A 16,852-nucleotide genomic window follows, 5' to 3' on the forward strand; every position below is an offset into this window, starting at 1 on the left:
TCGTTCAATTCCAGTAATTTCATTAAAAACTCGAAAAGCTTATCGCAGTTTAATGAAAAAGCCTCATGTGATAACGAATACAACTGATAACGCATATTATGCATGTAAAAGTGATTCTGTGACTGGTGGAAGACCACCAGAAGGCACAGCTGAGTAGAAATGCCTTTGTGGCTTTAGTGGCTTTATTCTTGCTGACAGCCTATCAAAGTTGTCACCTTGTAACATGCTGACGTAGCACGCATATATACTCTGTAGATTTCCTCCGGAAGTTTTTTTCTTCTACCATAGTTCTCCAAGTCTTCCAATTCTCCAGTTTATAAACAACCTCATTTTTGGAGCAGAAATTAGTTATAATAAGTTATATGGTCATTTTATAAAAGCCCTTATATTCATTCTTTTGAGTTATTAAGCTGTTATTATTATTTTTGTTTACAGATATTTTTAGTTTATGTTTTTTTTTTCACATTGTGTACTGATCCTGGAATCAATTACAGTCAATCAATGTTTGTGGATACCATAGAAATGATTGAGAAATGCTGTAAACTGAATCATACTGTACCACAAAATTGTCTGTGACTTCCTTTATTAAAACTCCAAAGAAAGATCAATCCAAAACAAATGATTAATAACCATCTTGAAGATTAGCAAATAAACTGCCTATTCATTAAAAAAGACAGTCCTTTTCAAAAACCCACTATCAATTTCTGAAGTGACTAGGAGTATTGTGATCATCAGTCACCAAATGAAATCTAATGCACTGATAAACATTATAAACATGTTCATAGTGCAACATATGATTTACGTTTAAATTGCTGATTCAAGATTCAAACGCTGACAAATCAATGAAATCAATCAATATTGACTCATCAAGATTGTCAGTAAAGCAGCAGGATATGCTCGCAGTTTTACTCATAGGTTCTCCAGACCCCTCTACAGGCAGTATGTATTTCATCAACACACACTGCCAATGGCCAGTAAAAAAGAAAATAATAAAAAAGAAAACCATTTACTCTCCCCTTCAATCAATGGCTCAAAGGTAGAAATAAAGTCAGAAGGCAGAGAGAGCTTTAAAGTGTTAAGAACCAAGTGAAGGTTCCACTACAGGGCAGCTGGATTATGGGAATGGGGTTTAATCAACATAGACTTCCAACCCGTCACTCTTACTAATGGCCTCAGTGTCTTGACTGGCAGGTGTCCGCCAGTCAGGCAGAGCTGAAAGAGGCGTAGATGTAATATGCTCAGCCTGACCACAGGTGTTGCTGTGGCTAAAATACCTCCAAGACTTAACAGTGTGATATATTGGACAAGTTTGACTGGCAGCACCTGGGCTATTGTGCGTCAAATACATTGCGCTGTGACAGTGAAAGAGAAGCTGACATGCTGTTAGTCTAACTGAAAGAGATATACTGCATAGTGTGCAAAAGAATGGCACTTGTCATGATTGAGCATAGTACTCAGCTTTGTGACATGAGTTATGGAGGCGTCACACATTGTCTGTCAAGAGCTGAGAACGGAAGCACGGGAATCGCCTACACGCTGCAGGGAAGCGAAAGCTGACAACACGCACCTTGTAAACACCCTGAAGCCAAAGGTAACCCGAAGGGGAAAACAGTTTGAAATGAGAGTAAAGAAAAGAATTGTAATGAAGCTATTTGGGGAGATGTAAATAGGGGTCTTTAAATTAGAGACTGTAGATTAGGGGTCTTTAAGTGAGAGATTATGTAGACATTTGAGATTTAGAATACGAGTAAGAGCAGGTATTTTTAACTTAAAGGGTTAGTTCACCCAAAAACAAAAAGTAGCCCATTATTTACCCACCCTCAAACCATCCTACGTGTATATGACTTTCAGACGAATTCAATCGGAGTTATATTAAAAATTGTTCTGGCTCCTTCAAGATTTATAATAGCAGTGAGTGGGTGTTTCTCTTCAACAGTCCAAAACAATTCCAATAAAGTGCATCCATCCATTAAAAAAAGCAGTCCTGCACTGCAAAAAAAACTAATATAAAGTGTGACCAGATTTTCTTACCCTATTGGCAGATTATTTTGCTTGTTTCAAGCAAAAACACACTTAATTTTGACGTTTTTTTTTTTTTTTAAACAAGAAACTTTTTACTTACTGGTTTAAGAATTTTTAGATATTTTGGCTGGAAGCAAGACAAAAAACCCAAGTAAGAAAAGTTTTTTGCTGTGCATTTTAATTAAAAGCATTATTATTGCCACTTTCCTTACACACCAGTGTATTTAACAAACTCACAAACATCAGCGTGTATTTAACAAGGTTTTTTTTCTGCTAGTAATTCATTTAAATGACTGAAACTTTTATGTGGTTGAAAGGTGCAAAGCACTTTTGAATTTAGCAGTAATACACCGGCGATCATCCTCAACAAATGGTTAAAATCAACCTGTTTTGGAGGGTTGGAGTGGGTTTTTTCATTAAAAAAAACTTACAATTATTTTGCTTTCTCCCCTGCATGTCTGCGTTCGTCACTTCTGAGCAGCACATGCACAACGTCGACATTCTGTCATCCACCTGGAGCATCTTCCTTGTGCAGCCATTTACACAAGCTTGAGGAGGCACTTTTTATTATGGAAGGATGCACTTTATTGGACTTGTTTTGGATTGCTGAAGAGAAACACCCCCCTCACTGCCATTATCACTAGAATTACTGACTTTTTTATTTTTTGGTGAAAGTCCTGAGGTGTGAATCACCCCTGCTGAGATTTTCACACTTCTTCAGCTCGATTGTCCTCCTGCTTTTGTTGTGCAAACACACCCATTTATCTGTGAGGCCTGGCACATTGGCATTTTTTTACTCAGTGTAACTCAAGGCAGGCCAAACCTCTGTGTGACATGGAAACCTTCAAAAATGCCTGCCATATCTATAAAAAATATTCAACACATTGACTGACCTGCAAATATTAAAGACACATATTCACATTATATGGGAACACAACTGTTTTATTTATAAAAAAAATGTGTGCAAACATGTTCGTACACATACAGAATTATAACACATCACTGAATTATAACACCAAAAGCAAATTTTCTTTTTGTGTGATCGCTCCAGCTTTCATATGCTCTGTCCTCTGCCTGTTCATGTAAAAAAATAGCAAAAAAAAACAAAAAAACAACAACCATAAAAAAAGCTGCCCCTCAGTTCCTGGTTCACCTCTGATCTGTCTATATTAGTCCCACAAGTGGAAAATCTGCATTGTCACTGCAGAAATGTGGACAGTGCAACTCAGAGGGCAATCAGAGGGCAATTGGCACTTTTTGCAGTGTTCCAATGACATCGCAAATGATGATAGGCCAATACTGTAATCAAGGGGCAACCAATTTCAATGGGAGGGCAATTGGCACTTTGGCAGCATTCCATTGCCATGGCATTGATGGCAGTATGGCAGACACTGTACTGCAAATAGGCCGGCTTTTCACAACATATGAATGCTGTAGAGGTGGCCAAAAGGTGTGATTCTATCTATTGTGACTGTGTATGTAAGGGAGTGGCAAAAGCTGACCGACTCAGGTGGGAGATTCATTTCTTCTTCGCATTTTTGAGAACACACATCAGGATGGACTCCGTATCACTGCCATGCAGGAAGAACCTCTCCGCACAACAGGCTTTGGCCTGGCTTCAGGAAATGGACGAAGCTGACTCTGATGGAGGAGAGATTTCATTTGTCCAGCAGGCCTCTGACTCCTCCTCAGAAGAATCAGAAAAGGAGACGGAACAAAACCACAACACGCCTCCACGGAAGATGCGCCGTAGTACTGGGAAGCCCTGTAAGACTCAGACGGCAAAAGACGGCACTGTGTGGGCAGAGGAGGACATTGGAATACCCAGCGCAGTAGCAAATCACTCATGCTTCACTGCGCAAGCTGGACCCACAGAGTCTGCTAAGGTTTGTCATTACCATAGTACATATGATATTTATATAAACCCATTTAGAGTGAGGTTCATGTAAATTTACCATTCTCTATTTGTTTATCTTCCGACAGCGTAAAATTACAAGCGTGCTCCAAAGCTTCCTTTGTCTGTTAGACGTGGGAATGCTGCAGACCATCAGGGAGTGCACGGTCCACCAAGCCCGCAGAACAGAGCCAGACTGGAATTTGGCAATTCATGAACTGATGGCATTCATTTCAATTCTGTTTGTAAGAGCAATCATGTGTCCCGTTGGTGCCATTGTGGATTGCTGGTCAGAAAGCTTTCTGGTGCCTGTAATCAAAGAGACAATGCCCCGAGATAGATTCATTTCAATTATGCAACACCTTCGATTTGATGACAAGGACACGCGGGCAGAACGGGTGAAGACAGACAAATTTGCTGCGATCTCCGACATCTGGACACGCTTCAACAAGAACTGTGCTGAGAGTTTCACTCCAGGAGAACACATGACCATAGATGTACAGCTGTTCCCTACCAAGGTACGTTGTCCATTCACACAGTATATTGCAACTAAGCCAGACAAATCTGGGATCAAGTTCTGGATGGCCACGGATTTGGAGACCAAATATGTTTGCAAGGCATCTCCTTACTTGGGAAAGGACCCCAGTCGTCAGAAGGGAGAGAGGCTGGCAGAGAATGTGGTCATGAATCTGATGGAGCCATTTTTGGATAAAGGGAGAAATGTCACAACGGACAATTTCTTTACTTCACTGTCACTGGCGCACAGACTGCTGCAGCGTCAAACAACGCTACTGGGCACGATGAATAAAGTCCGACGTGAACTTCCTCAACTAGCAAAAGACACTGCACAGCGAGAGGTATTCTCCACTTCAGTGCTTAGAAGTGGCAGTGTCTCCTTGACAATTTATGCCCCTAAAAAAAAGAAGACTGTGTGTGTTCTAAGTTCCATGCACCAAAACGTGACGATCGGTGATGGCAGAAAGAGGAAACCCAACACGATAACAGACTATAACCACATGAAGGTATGTGAATTTGTGTATAATTTTACACCAGTACTACAATGTTTTCTGATGTGTACTATACAGACCTATAGAAAAAAGCACATATACTCATGACTCTCTCTCTCTCTCTCTACTTTTACAGTGTGTTGTAGACGTGTTGGACCAAATGGCACGGATGTATTCGGTAAGAGCAGCAACACGCAGGTGGCCAGTAGCAGTTTTTTACAATATGCTGGACCTAGCGGCGGTGAATGCCTACATTTTGTACAAGGCATGTACTGGGTGGACAGGCAAAAGAAGATTGTTTCTGAGTCTTCTAGCAAAGGAACTTCGTTGCCGATTCATGCAACAGAAGGAAATATTGGCACAGAGGCAGGCTGCTGAAGCTGCTGTGCCAGGGACTGTACAGACAACACAGTGCCAGGTGCAAGAGAGCTGCAACAGGAATCGCAGCAGGTATTCCTGTGCAACATGTAAAAAATTCACCTGTGCCAAATGCAGGGACAATGGACACTGGGTCTGCAAACTCTGCAAAGTTTGAAACACTTATATAAAATAAATATGTATGTATAAAAAAAAAGTATGTACATATGTATAAAAATAAAACAGACTTGTGTATCCATATATTGTGAATGTGTGTCTTTTGTATAAATACGTCAGGCAATTCTAAAGGTTTGTTACACACAGAGGTTTGGCCTGCCTTGGATCTGAGTTACTCTGAGTAAAAAAATGCAAATGTGCCAGGCCTCACAGGTAATGGGTGTATTTGCACAACAAAAGCAGGAGGACAAAAGGCCTGTGGAAATCTCAGCAGGGTGCTTGTAGGTGTTAGGTCCAGGGATTTTACGCAAATTTGCGCAGGTTTAGTAAATCTAGTGTTATAAAGCCTGGAAAAGCTAGAACAATTTTTTATATAACTCGATATATGTATTCGTCTGAAAGAAGGAAGTCATATACACCAAGGATGCCTTGACGGTGAGTAATTAATAATCTAGTTTTAATTTTTGGGTGAATCAACCCTTTAAGTCTAAAGTGGGACATGGTGTGATAAAATGAAAGTGTTGAGCCCTGAGGAATTCTGAATGAAACCTGTTGTTTCACCAGCTGGAAATGCACCTCCAAAGTAAGAATGCAATGATTTAATGCAGTAGTTCCCAACCACATTATTGGAGCCATCCCAACAATGCATATTTTGCATTTCTTCTCTATTAGTCTCTACTAATGAGCTGATTTAATGTTTGATTAAGGAGACATGCAAAATGTTCAGCATTGGGATGGCTCCAGGAATGTGGTTGTGAACAATTGCTCTAATGCAGGGGTAGCCAACCCTGCTTCTGGAGGGATACCATTCTGTATACCTCAGTTCAAACCAGCAGACCTGCATGTTGTTTTCCATTAATCCTGAACACCTTGATTAGCTGGCTCAGAGGCTGGAGCGGGGTTGGGGCTGAGCTCTGTAGAATGGTAGCCTCCAGGAGCAGGGTTGGCTACCCCTGCTCTAATGCCTCCTAAACTGCAGATCCCAACACCTAACCAGGGGGAGCTGGTACAGCCTAATCCTGCCTGATACAGATAAGAGGACTGTACTCTCCAAACCTGACAACACGCTTGCACTAACAGGCCCATGGCTTTGCCTGCCATTGAACCAAAAGATGACACAATTGGATCCAACCGGATTCAGGTGATTAGTTTGCACGACAGCAGCTGTTTATTTTGGTGCTAAGCCTTGCCTTTCTTGCCAAGACAAAAATGAAAGAGGTCCTATTATGTTACTTATGTTACACTAACTTTAGTTACTACAAACACACCTTGTTTTAACTACAGCATGCTTCTTCCACATATTGTGAAGTCACAATGTTACTCATTTAAACACTGTTTCTTCTACTCCGATTAATTGGAATGGCTAAATTGACACCATTGTTAATATTTACATCTGAGCAGATGAAACTCACAGTTATGGTTAAGGGGAGTGACATTTCTGGAACATATTTTGGAAGGAGGGGCTTTCAAAACAGGAACTTAACAGAGCATTCGAGACAGACTGGGAAAAGGGGTGCTGCAATGTAAAATATATATACACAGCAAAACCACCAGTGTTAATTTAACTCTTAAATTAACACTGCCTCACAAGTTTAACATTTAACCCTCATAGAGTTAATCAACATCTCTTGTTAATCTTAACTCTTCAAAGTAAATGAACACTACCTTAGATTTAAATAGCTAACAATTCATTTGATAACTCTTAAAAACATGAATATAACTTTTAACTAAGCAGGTAAAGGAATTAAGGTGTCACAGACCTTTTCAGTTACTTTTAGAATAACTTATTTGTAAAAATAAACCCACAAAACAAGGTATGTTTACATATTTTTTTTTCATTAAAACATTTTAAAGCAAGCTTTTTTCCCCCTTCACCAAAATGTTTTTACATTCAGTGTTTTTAATACATTGAACCAACATGTTCTTACACAATTAAAACATCATAATGTCAAAGCAAAACAGTGCAAAGGCACAAAATACATATTTTTATTTCGGCCATATGTATTCTGAATGTCGTAAGGTTTCTAATGCTTATGATTATCAGTTTAAACAACAGCATCCCATTCATTACCATCAACTCTGAATGCACGTTAATGCTCACTGAACAAATTGTTGTGTGCTAATGGCGTTTGGACCACCTTGACATTAGTCTCTTTTTTTCAGCATGACGAGATGTGTTTCTGTGCATTTTTCAGCCAAGAAAGATATCCACTCCCACTTGCAGCATTACAAAAGTGCTCCTGTAAAATTGAGAAAACAGGATAATTTCACATCCATATATCAAAACTATTAATAGGTGAAATGTCAGAGTCAAGTATCAATTGCAATACAATAACTGTTCACCAAAACAGAAAATTCTGTCATCAAATAAGCCTACAATAAAATATGACAAATTCTAGTAAAGGCGGTCATGAGTAGTAAAAAATATTTTAATAGAAGTTAGTGCTGGTGCGAAATTGCTTTCTCCATTTTTCATTAGTCTTTTAGTTTATGTGTTTTTTAGATAATGTTTGACTTTCTCCATAGTATTTTAAAGTGGTAATTTCAATAGAATTCAAATAGAACATTTTACTCAGTTTCAAGATAGGAATGGCCAGTGAATGTGCGCGGAGTATACAGTGATTTGCGTGCCACAATGCACAATTAAAAGAACTGCGCTTCAGGCCCAATTTAAATAATTAATGAATAGACTGATTCTAGGTTTCCATTAACCATGGTATAAATATTGCTAGTTTTGGTTATTGGGGGAGTTACCCCATCGCCCCTGGTCATAAAACACTTCTAGGCTTGACTCCCTAGCAACCTCCTAGTAAAGCAAATGTTTTTCTGAGAAAAAGTTATATGCACAGCACATAAATACTGCTATTAATCAATACCCTGCTGAAAAAACCAGCATATGCTGGTTTTTTCAGCAGGGTATGTTTTCAAATACATATTATAAATGAGACCAAACACTTACTGTCAGCGTTTAAAGCAGCTCTTCGTCTGTTCTGCATCGCGAGTGAAAGAAAATGTTTTTGAGAAAAGTTTAGGCAAACACAGCACATATACATTGTTTTAAAAATCAATATGATGTTATAAATACATGTTGTAAATGAGATGAAACACTTAACTTTGGTGTTTTCCATCCTTGTATGCTCCGCATCAAAGAAAATGGCATCTGTGAGAAATCTTTCGGCTGGTTTAGCCGGATGTAAATAATAACACTCCCAAAAAGACACATCAAGAAATTGATAAAAGGGCAAATTTAATAACTACTGTTTACTTTCTCATCCATATCTACTGCTGGTCTGCATCTACAGGCAATTGATTCTTGATGAACAACGCTCATGTAGAAGCTTTAACACAAGAAAGGAGGCCACCTCCTTATTGTCTGTATCCATTTAGAATGTTGCCCATTTCTGCTATAAACAAGGTTTCTTTTCAGTTTTGGGAAGAGTGTTAGACAATGCTGATCTTTTGGTGGCACCGTCAACGGTAAGCAGGCTATCAAAATTAACATTCAATCCCATGAGTGTATCATGTTCCAGCAGAGTTGGGTACTGTGTTAGAAAAACTGGTACACCACAGCAGTTTTATTTTTTATTTCTCAACTGTTTGTATGCATATGTTTTCAGGTCTGCACTGGGAGACCTTTGCATGCAAAACATTTTGAATTTTGCCCACTACTGCTATAAACAAGGTTTCTTTTCAATTTTTGGGATGAGGGTTAGACAACGGCGATCTTTTGGTGGCACCGTCAGTGGTAAGCAGGCTATCAAAATTCATTAAATCTTATGAGTGTATCATGCTCCAGCGAAGTTGGATATTGTGTTAGAAATACAGGTACACCACAGCAGTTTTGTTTTTATTTCTCAACTGTTTTTATGCATATGTTTTCAGGTCTGCACTGGGCGCTTTGAAAAAAACCTCGCTCACCCTGAACAGAGCTATAACATTGTCAATAGCTGGAAGCATAGAATCCAGACAGTAAAGTCACTATCTAACAAGTTGCAGGAATACAGAAATGCTGTCAGGAAAAAAATTTGAATAGCTGCGCTCACCCCACTGCAGATGCTCAGCATGCGGGAGAAGATGAAAGAGGAAGTGATGACGTGCTTACGGAGTCTAGATGCGAGCCACATCATCAACACGCCAAAGGTGACAACTTTGATACTGGGTTCTCGGCAAGAAGAGCATGAAGTCGTTTCCATGGCAGACTACAGTTATTATCAATTATTCACAGTTATTATTAACAGTAATTTGCAAAAGTAATGTCCTTACTGATGTTAAACATCATTTGAGAATCAAGGCTGATGCAAAGCTTTATATATAACAAGCACTTCTAAAGATCTGAGGGGGAAAATGTATGTGCCTCAGCGATGATTTTTTTAAGTAACATTTTTAGCCATTTCTGCCTTTATTTATTTATTTATTTTTTATTTTATTTATTTTTTTCAAAAGGGACAATGCACATTAATTAACAATGTAATAATTAACAAGTAAACAAGTCAACTATGTGAATGTGCCAGATTTAGCCATTCAGGCTAATTATCATCTGCAGCCCCTGGCAGGTTGATAGTAAAAACCACAAATCCACAGAAAAACACATATTCCGGCAAACATAGTCACAGACCAAAGAAAAAATTACAAACCAGAAGCAAGCAAGAAACCACTACTTCAAATTATGAAGACATGTTTGATTATCCAATAACCACCCTTTTATTGAGGGTGGCTCTAGTAGATGAATTGGAGATGAAAGTGGAGGTGAGGCCATACCGTGCACAATTTTGTACACAAGTATTATATCTGCAAATCATATTTTCTGTGTCCAACTAAAATCATATCATAACATATGTATAACTTTAAAGCCTCAGTGGTTAGATTATTCCTAATATGTCTAAAATTGGCCAAATTTAAATTTAATTCTATTCCCAACTTTTTTAACTTGTTTTTTGAATGCGAGTTATATTAAATATTTATACTTCTGCTACTACAACATCTGGGTCCAGATCTCTATTTGCAGACTTTGAAAAAAAAAACCATACATACAGTTTTACTAACATTAAGATATAAACCTGAATTTTTTTTTACCAGTTAGTAATTTTAACCATTTCTGCTGATAATTCTTCTTTTAGCATGCAAGTATATAATTGTATCATCAGCATACATCTGACAATTTACAGTAGGTGCACAAACATCAGTTAAGTCATTAATATACAAACTGAATAACAGAGGACCTAATATTGAACCTTGAGGTACACCTAACTGAATTTGTAAGTAATTGTGAAATTGTGTTGCCTACTCAAACACACTGTTGTCTATCAGTTAAACATGGACTTATCAATTTAATTACTTTTGTTGAAAAATTATAATTTGATTAATTATTAATTAAATTTAATTAATTTACTGTGTCAAATGCTTAACTTAAATATAGAAAAACAGCTCCCACGGAGTTTCTGTTGAATGATACTTTCGAAAACCAAATTGCATCGGATGCACTGAGAATGGTGTACTATTCAAATGTGATATTATCTGTTCAGAAATCCATTTTTCTGCCATTTTTGAAACTTCTGGGAGAATACTAATGGGTCTATAATTACTAACTGACATATTATCACCAGATTTAAACAATGGTGTAATTACTGCAGTTTTCCAAGTACTCTGAAACACTCCTTTTTAGAGCAATTAATAATTTTTAATTTATTAAATTGGAAGGGAAGAATAAGTGCCTCTTTATAAGTTTTTAAAAATATTGTATTCATTCCATACACATCCTTTGCCCTTAAACTATTAAGACAAGAAATAATCATGTGTACTTTGATAAAACTATTTTGACAAGATGGATGTGAGGAGAGACTGAAAGCAATTGGACAGAAGAGAGGGGAAAGGAATCAGGAAAAGGCCTCTAGCTGGGATTAGGATTACCCAAAGCAGAACATTCATACATTCAGAACATTGTGCATTTCTTAAAAATTTGGTTTGCATGTCAGACAATACAGTAGACTGTAACAGTTGAAAGTTTTGGTGAATAAAGGTGGGGCCTAGTGAAGAGTCAAACTGAGGCTATCCTCTAAAACTTTCAAAAACTTTTACAGTACAAACAGTCAAGGATGAAGACATGCTGAGTGGAAGGCAAATCAAAAGCATTTTTTTGAAAGCACTCGAGTTATGCAGAAGATTTTCAGCCTTGAAAATGTAACTCATATTTGCTGCAAGTGAAAAGCGTCTGGAACAATAATGCTTTTATGGGGATTGAGTTACTGCTGCAGCTCAAACGCCTGAAGGTTTAGCGTTTGAACACCGTATTGTATTAAAGCACGACAGACCAAGGTCAGCCTGTCGCTGCTGCAGATCTCCTCATGGGTTGTCAAAACATTTTGAAAATCAGTTAGATTGTGTTCCTTAATCAAATCAAGTCATTGAGTCGCACAGTTATTCAGTCATGCGGTCGGCACACAAAGATCTCAAAAGCAGAGCATCGTTAGTCCTTGATGGAGTCAAACACAATGAATGCAGGGGTGAAAATCAATCAAGAGCGCAACACAAACCCAAAGCATCACCATGGAAACAAGTGCGACCCTGTTAACATTCCTTCATGCCAGACTAACCTGTTTACCTGGAGCTTTTCACTTTGCTCTAATGCATGATGTTGTTCTAAGCTTTGCCTGTTAGCATCCATATGCTTTTAAGCACAGTAAACTCTTACTTCTCATTTATACAAAGGCTCTTCTGCTTCATTTGCATTTGATAATTACAAGATGGACATGGAGAAATGTGAAGAAGTGTGGGAGACGGTCTAGAATAATCCCACCATCTGTCTTGGAGATGAACATTTCTCAAATCGTGCCCTCACTTAGTTTTCAGCATCAAGTAATTTGCTTGTCTTTATGAAAACGGAAACGCGGCATGACACGACACAATCACAGCCAATAGGAACACAGCTGATGTGTAAATTACAGTTATGCAGAGTCAAATTTTGGATGAATGAGATTTCCTGGCAGGCCACAGAAGTACAAACCAAGTGCCTAAACAAAATGTCCTGTTGCTCATCGCAGCTGGTTAGGACAAAAAGTCTGATTCAACATGAAAGAGCTTTTATTAGTTGTCGCATTATTGCATTGCACCTGCTTAGGACACGGTCTGACTGTGTCTCCTTCTGGTCCTAAAAACACAAAGCCATGGCATTCACCATAGAGTCAGGTCCAAGCTGACAAGACAGAAGGATCCTCTAAAATGCAACAACTGATAGCTGCTGGGTTAAAGGGTTAGTTCACCTAAAAATGAAAATTAGCTCATTATTTACTCACCCTCAAGGCATCCTAGGTGTTAATGACTTTCTTCTTTCAGACCAATCCAATCAGAGTTATATTAAAAATTATCCTGGCACTTCCAAGCTATTATGGCAATGTGTGGGTGTTTCTTGTCAACAGTCCAAAACAAGTCCAATAAAGTGCATCCATCCATAATAAAAAGTGCCTCACATGGTTTCGGGGGGTGAATAACGGTCTATTGATGTGTTTTTGTAAGAAAAATATCCATATTTAAAACTTAATAATCACTTTTTTTCTACCTTGTGCTAACTGTTGTAAACGAAAGCCGTCCCAGGCGGATGGCATAGGACATCGACACGAGTACCAACGTTTGTTTACAGGAGCAAAGAAAGCAGTTTTCTTAGTTTAGCAAAGGAAAACCAGTCTCAGTTTTGTACTTCTAATTCATAAGCGTTGTTTTGTTTGCTCGTTCGTGTTCGTCACTTTTGAGTGGCACATGCCCATATTTTTATTATTATATATTATTCTTACAAAAATGCTTAGATTCACTACAGGAGACCTTTGTTCATCCCCTTGAGCCACGTGAGGCACTTTCTATTATGGATGGAAGCACTTTATTGGACTTGTTTTGGATTGTTGACAAGAAACACCTGCCCATTGCCACAACAGAGCTTGGAAGTGGCAGGATCATTTTTAATATGTCTCCAATTGGATTCATCTGAAAGAAGGAAGTCATATATACACCTAGGATGCCTGGAGGTTGAGTAAATAATGAGCTAATTTTAATTTTTGGGTGAACTAACCCTTTAAGGAAATGCACAGCCATTATTCAGGTCTGTAAAGAAAACAGGATAGAGGAGAGTTTTTCTCTAAAGCATTGATGCCAGTGTTTTCTACAATTTACTGAGGCTTACGATGCTTTCAGAAAACCGAAAGGGTTCAAATGTCAAACACTCACAAAGGAATTGGCTTTGAAATATGGCACTCCAACTATTAAGATTTGAATTTCATTGGGAACCTTTAGAAGGATCTGCAGAATGTCCAGGAACAACAGGCTTCACAGCATTTAACTCAGTTCTTCTGATGTTTAGGAATACTTTATAACTTTATAAAGTACATAATCACCTAATAGGTGTCACTGACATGGAAATGTGTATGATCATGTGTTGATGCATTTTGATGCATCTGACATCAAAGCTCAGGAGAAGTCATTTTCACAGTTTCATTTCAATAAGTGCTCTTTTTTGGAATGGTAAGGAAGCTGTATGGTTCACATAGTACAATGAACTCTCATTTCCAGAGATCAAGGAAAACTATGTTCCACATAATATGGTATATTGAAGACAAAGTTAACGATGTAGTTTTAGTTGTTTTCATAATAACAGAATAGCTAATAATTTAGGGTTAACATGTTTTGAAAGCACAATGACAAAGCTCTAAACTGGCTGGCTGTTAGCACGCTAAAACAGACTCAGAAGAAAACAAGTGCTGCGTGGGAGAACTTCCGCGAAGGGCATTGTATAATGCAACATTAGCAAGATTATAAAGACCCTACATTCATCCCTTCTAAAGTACTCTGACCAGAGGCATCGAAGCAGAGCTTCTGCAACAAATTCACCATAACGATCATCATTCATCACTCCTTTATAACGAATAGCATGTTATTTATCTGTGAGGACAACTAATGAGACCTTACTGTAAATGTTAGTTAATATTAAAATTAATTAACAATAAGCAATTTATATGTTACAGTATTTATTCATATTTGATAACATTAGTCAATAAAAACAATTGTTTATCATTAGTTTATGTTAGCTCAGATTCATTAAATAATATTAAGAGATACATAGTAATATATCAGTAAATGTTAAAATTAACAATTGGTCTGAACAAAAATAGCAGATGGGCTGACTGAAAATGCAAATTCATTCTCTGCCAGTATGTGGCGTTTATGGAATAGCAGACATTGCCGGCTGAATGTACTGCATCAATTCACTAAATCAGTGCATTCTCTTAAAGTGCCAGTACTTTCTTAATATTAATCATACAGCGACAACAAGGAAATCACTCACTGCTCTCGATTGAATAGCTTTAGTAGCTTTAATAAAGATTAATCTTTAATTTATACAGTAAAATATGCAATGCTATTTTACATTTGATTACTTTATTAGAATTCTGCACCTAATGTAACCTAATACAAATGTTAGACCTACCTAAAAACCTGAAAATCACTGTTTATTTTATTTGTATCTTTACTGTTGTATTTATTTGTGCTGTTGCTTGTAGGTAGATAGATTATTCTTATTTTCTTTATTTTTTTTAAACATAGCACATACTGAACCGTACTAAAACCGTGACTCTAAAACTGTGATACAAACTGAACCAAGAGTAAGTTGAACCGTTGCACCCCTAACAATCAGTGCTCATATTTAATTAAATCTTAAAAACTTTTATAGCATTTAATACATCAAGTTTGATAAAACTGAATTTACCAACAGAGACCCACAGGGACCCTACTATGAGTTTAACTATTGAACAGATATGCTGAACATCCATATTCAGTCAAATGTCTAAAAACGTAGGACTGGTGTCTGGTAAACAAGGCCCTAAACTGGCCTCATTTAGCAAGGCTTCTTTAACTCCAACTACTCCATTAGTCATTCAGACAACCCACTGACTAGTAGATCTTTGACTGTGCAGTTTTGCATATCCCTATGCTGTAATAATAGAGTAATATCTGTTTGTAAATATTAAAAGATATGCTTGAGCTTGACCAACCCTTCTAACCTCATTTAGAGAACAAGAGCGTGTGAATGAATGACAGGTCACAGGCCAGCACAAAGCCAGCCAAACCTTTACCTCCATACTGACTGATATCAAACGCCACAGGCAAAAGGTGATATTAAGCACATCTATCTCTGTCAAAGATATTCAATTACCACAGGGCAATTTCCTTATGCACACTGGAGAATCGGCCTGGTTGTCTGATCATGTAATTAAGTTATTTATCTGATATACAGTTTTCATAAAACAAACGATCAGAACATGTTCATGAATTTTCATTGTGACACCAATTTTATAGCATTTTTTGCTTCATCTTAATAGCTCAGTGTAACCTTGACCCCATGTGAAATGCTGTTTCAACAAAACATCCTGTGAAACTGTTCTCTTGATGAGTATTAAAGTCAACAAGAGACGGCATTCGCAACCAATGGTACTTCTCTAATGTGAGGAACAACAGGATATTCAATGACAAAACAGCCTAGGCAGGACGTAAATTCGTGGGGAATTGACGTGAATGAACACCATGCCTAAATCAGTATTTGGCCTTTGGTCAACATGTCAACATTATTCACGCGTAGTTGGTGTTGGCTCGAATGGAAAGTTGTCTGCCTCCTAATAAACAAGGTAATGAAAGAATTCAGTTGCCTCTGAATAAATGTCTGTTGTGATCTGCACTCTGTTAGCCTGTAGATGTGTGTTTCCTTTTCAGACATCAAAGATATTGTAGCACCTGATGGCTGTTGGATGTGCTGCGACACAAGCAAGCGTGTATAAGAGCAGCTCAGGTGCTAAAGTAACCTGGAACACATCAAAGATGGAAAGATCAAAACCGACTTAGTTTAGCTTGTTTATCAGGGGTGGAGAGTGTGTGCTTGTGTTTGTGTTTATTTGTGTTTCAGCAACCTAAATGTGACTCCTTGGGATTTTCCTGAAAATGTCATTAATAGCAAAAGAGAAGTGTGATGGGCTGGTGTGTGGAGGGGTTATTATAAACTCTCTGTAAACACAGCTGTCACTTATTGTCTCTCTGTGTGTTTTAGAGTAGACAGCTTCATTCATTATAATGGGAGCGATTTAGATTTGACACATTGCAAACGTGCCACTTTCCAGGGTCCACTTTCTTGAGAAAATCTGCCAGCCACGAAAATTTAAAGGAAAAATATATATTTTTTTTTATCACTATGACAATGGAATTATTTGGCTTGGTTTTTTCCTACATATTCACATGAACAGTGAAGGCAATTATGTCACTCGCAGTATCGTCTACGAGATAAGCCAGTCTCCTTCAGTAAAACCTCACCTGTCACAAAGACATTAAGATTAACGCAACAGAAAGTTGTCTTTGTATAAAATGAGGG

General features: G+C 37.8%; 2 protein-coding genes across 2 annotated transcripts in view; one reads left to right on the plus strand and one right to left on the minus strand.

Moving 5' to 3' along the window:
• The window catches only part of LOC141348440 (mRNA-capping enzyme-like), a 40,210-nt gene extending 37,553 nt beyond the window's left edge, over positions 1-2,657 (minus strand). Inside the window, exon 1 of the mRNA XM_073852746.1 lies at positions 2,652-2,657. Within this exon, the coding sequence (XP_073708847.1) occupies positions 2,652-2,657 (6 nt within the window). The remainder of the gene's footprint in view (positions 1-2,651) is intronic.
• A 591-nt stretch (positions 2,658-3,248) lies between these two features.
• On the plus strand, positions 3,249-16,268 carry LOC141348441 (uncharacterized). The gene is made up of 7 exons (XM_073852747.1): positions 3,249-3,908; positions 4,006-4,938; positions 5,060-5,101; positions 9,340-9,426; positions 9,511-9,597; positions 16,073-16,118; positions 16,204-16,268. The coding sequence occupies exons 1-7, from the start codon at positions 3,447-3,449 to the stop codon at positions 16,266-16,268; spliced, it is 1,722 nt and encodes a 573-aa protein (XP_073708848.1). The 5' UTR covers positions 3,249-3,446.
• Positions 16,269-16,852: the final 584 nt, after the last annotated feature.

Source organism: Garra rufa, chromosome 13 (genome assembly GCF_049309525.1).
Source record: "Garra rufa chromosome 13, GarRuf1.0, whole genome shotgun sequence".
In the NCBI taxonomy this organism is placed as follows: domain Eukaryota; kingdom Metazoa; phylum Chordata; class Actinopteri; order Cypriniformes; family Cyprinidae; genus Garra; species Garra rufa.

Coding starts and splice junctions, on each gene's coding strand:
- LOC141348441 (XM_073852747.1), top strand. CDS start 3,447: ATGAATGCTGTAGAGGTGGCCAAAAGGTGTGATTCTATCTATTGTGAC. Junction 9,427..9,510: donor GGAAGCATAGAATCCAGACA/GTAAAGTCACTA, acceptor ACCCCACTGCAG/ATGCTCAGCATGCGGGAGAA. Junction 9,598..16,072: donor ACATCATCAACACGCCAAAG/GTGACAACTTTG, acceptor ATTCACGCGTAG/TTGGTGTTGGCTCGAATGGA.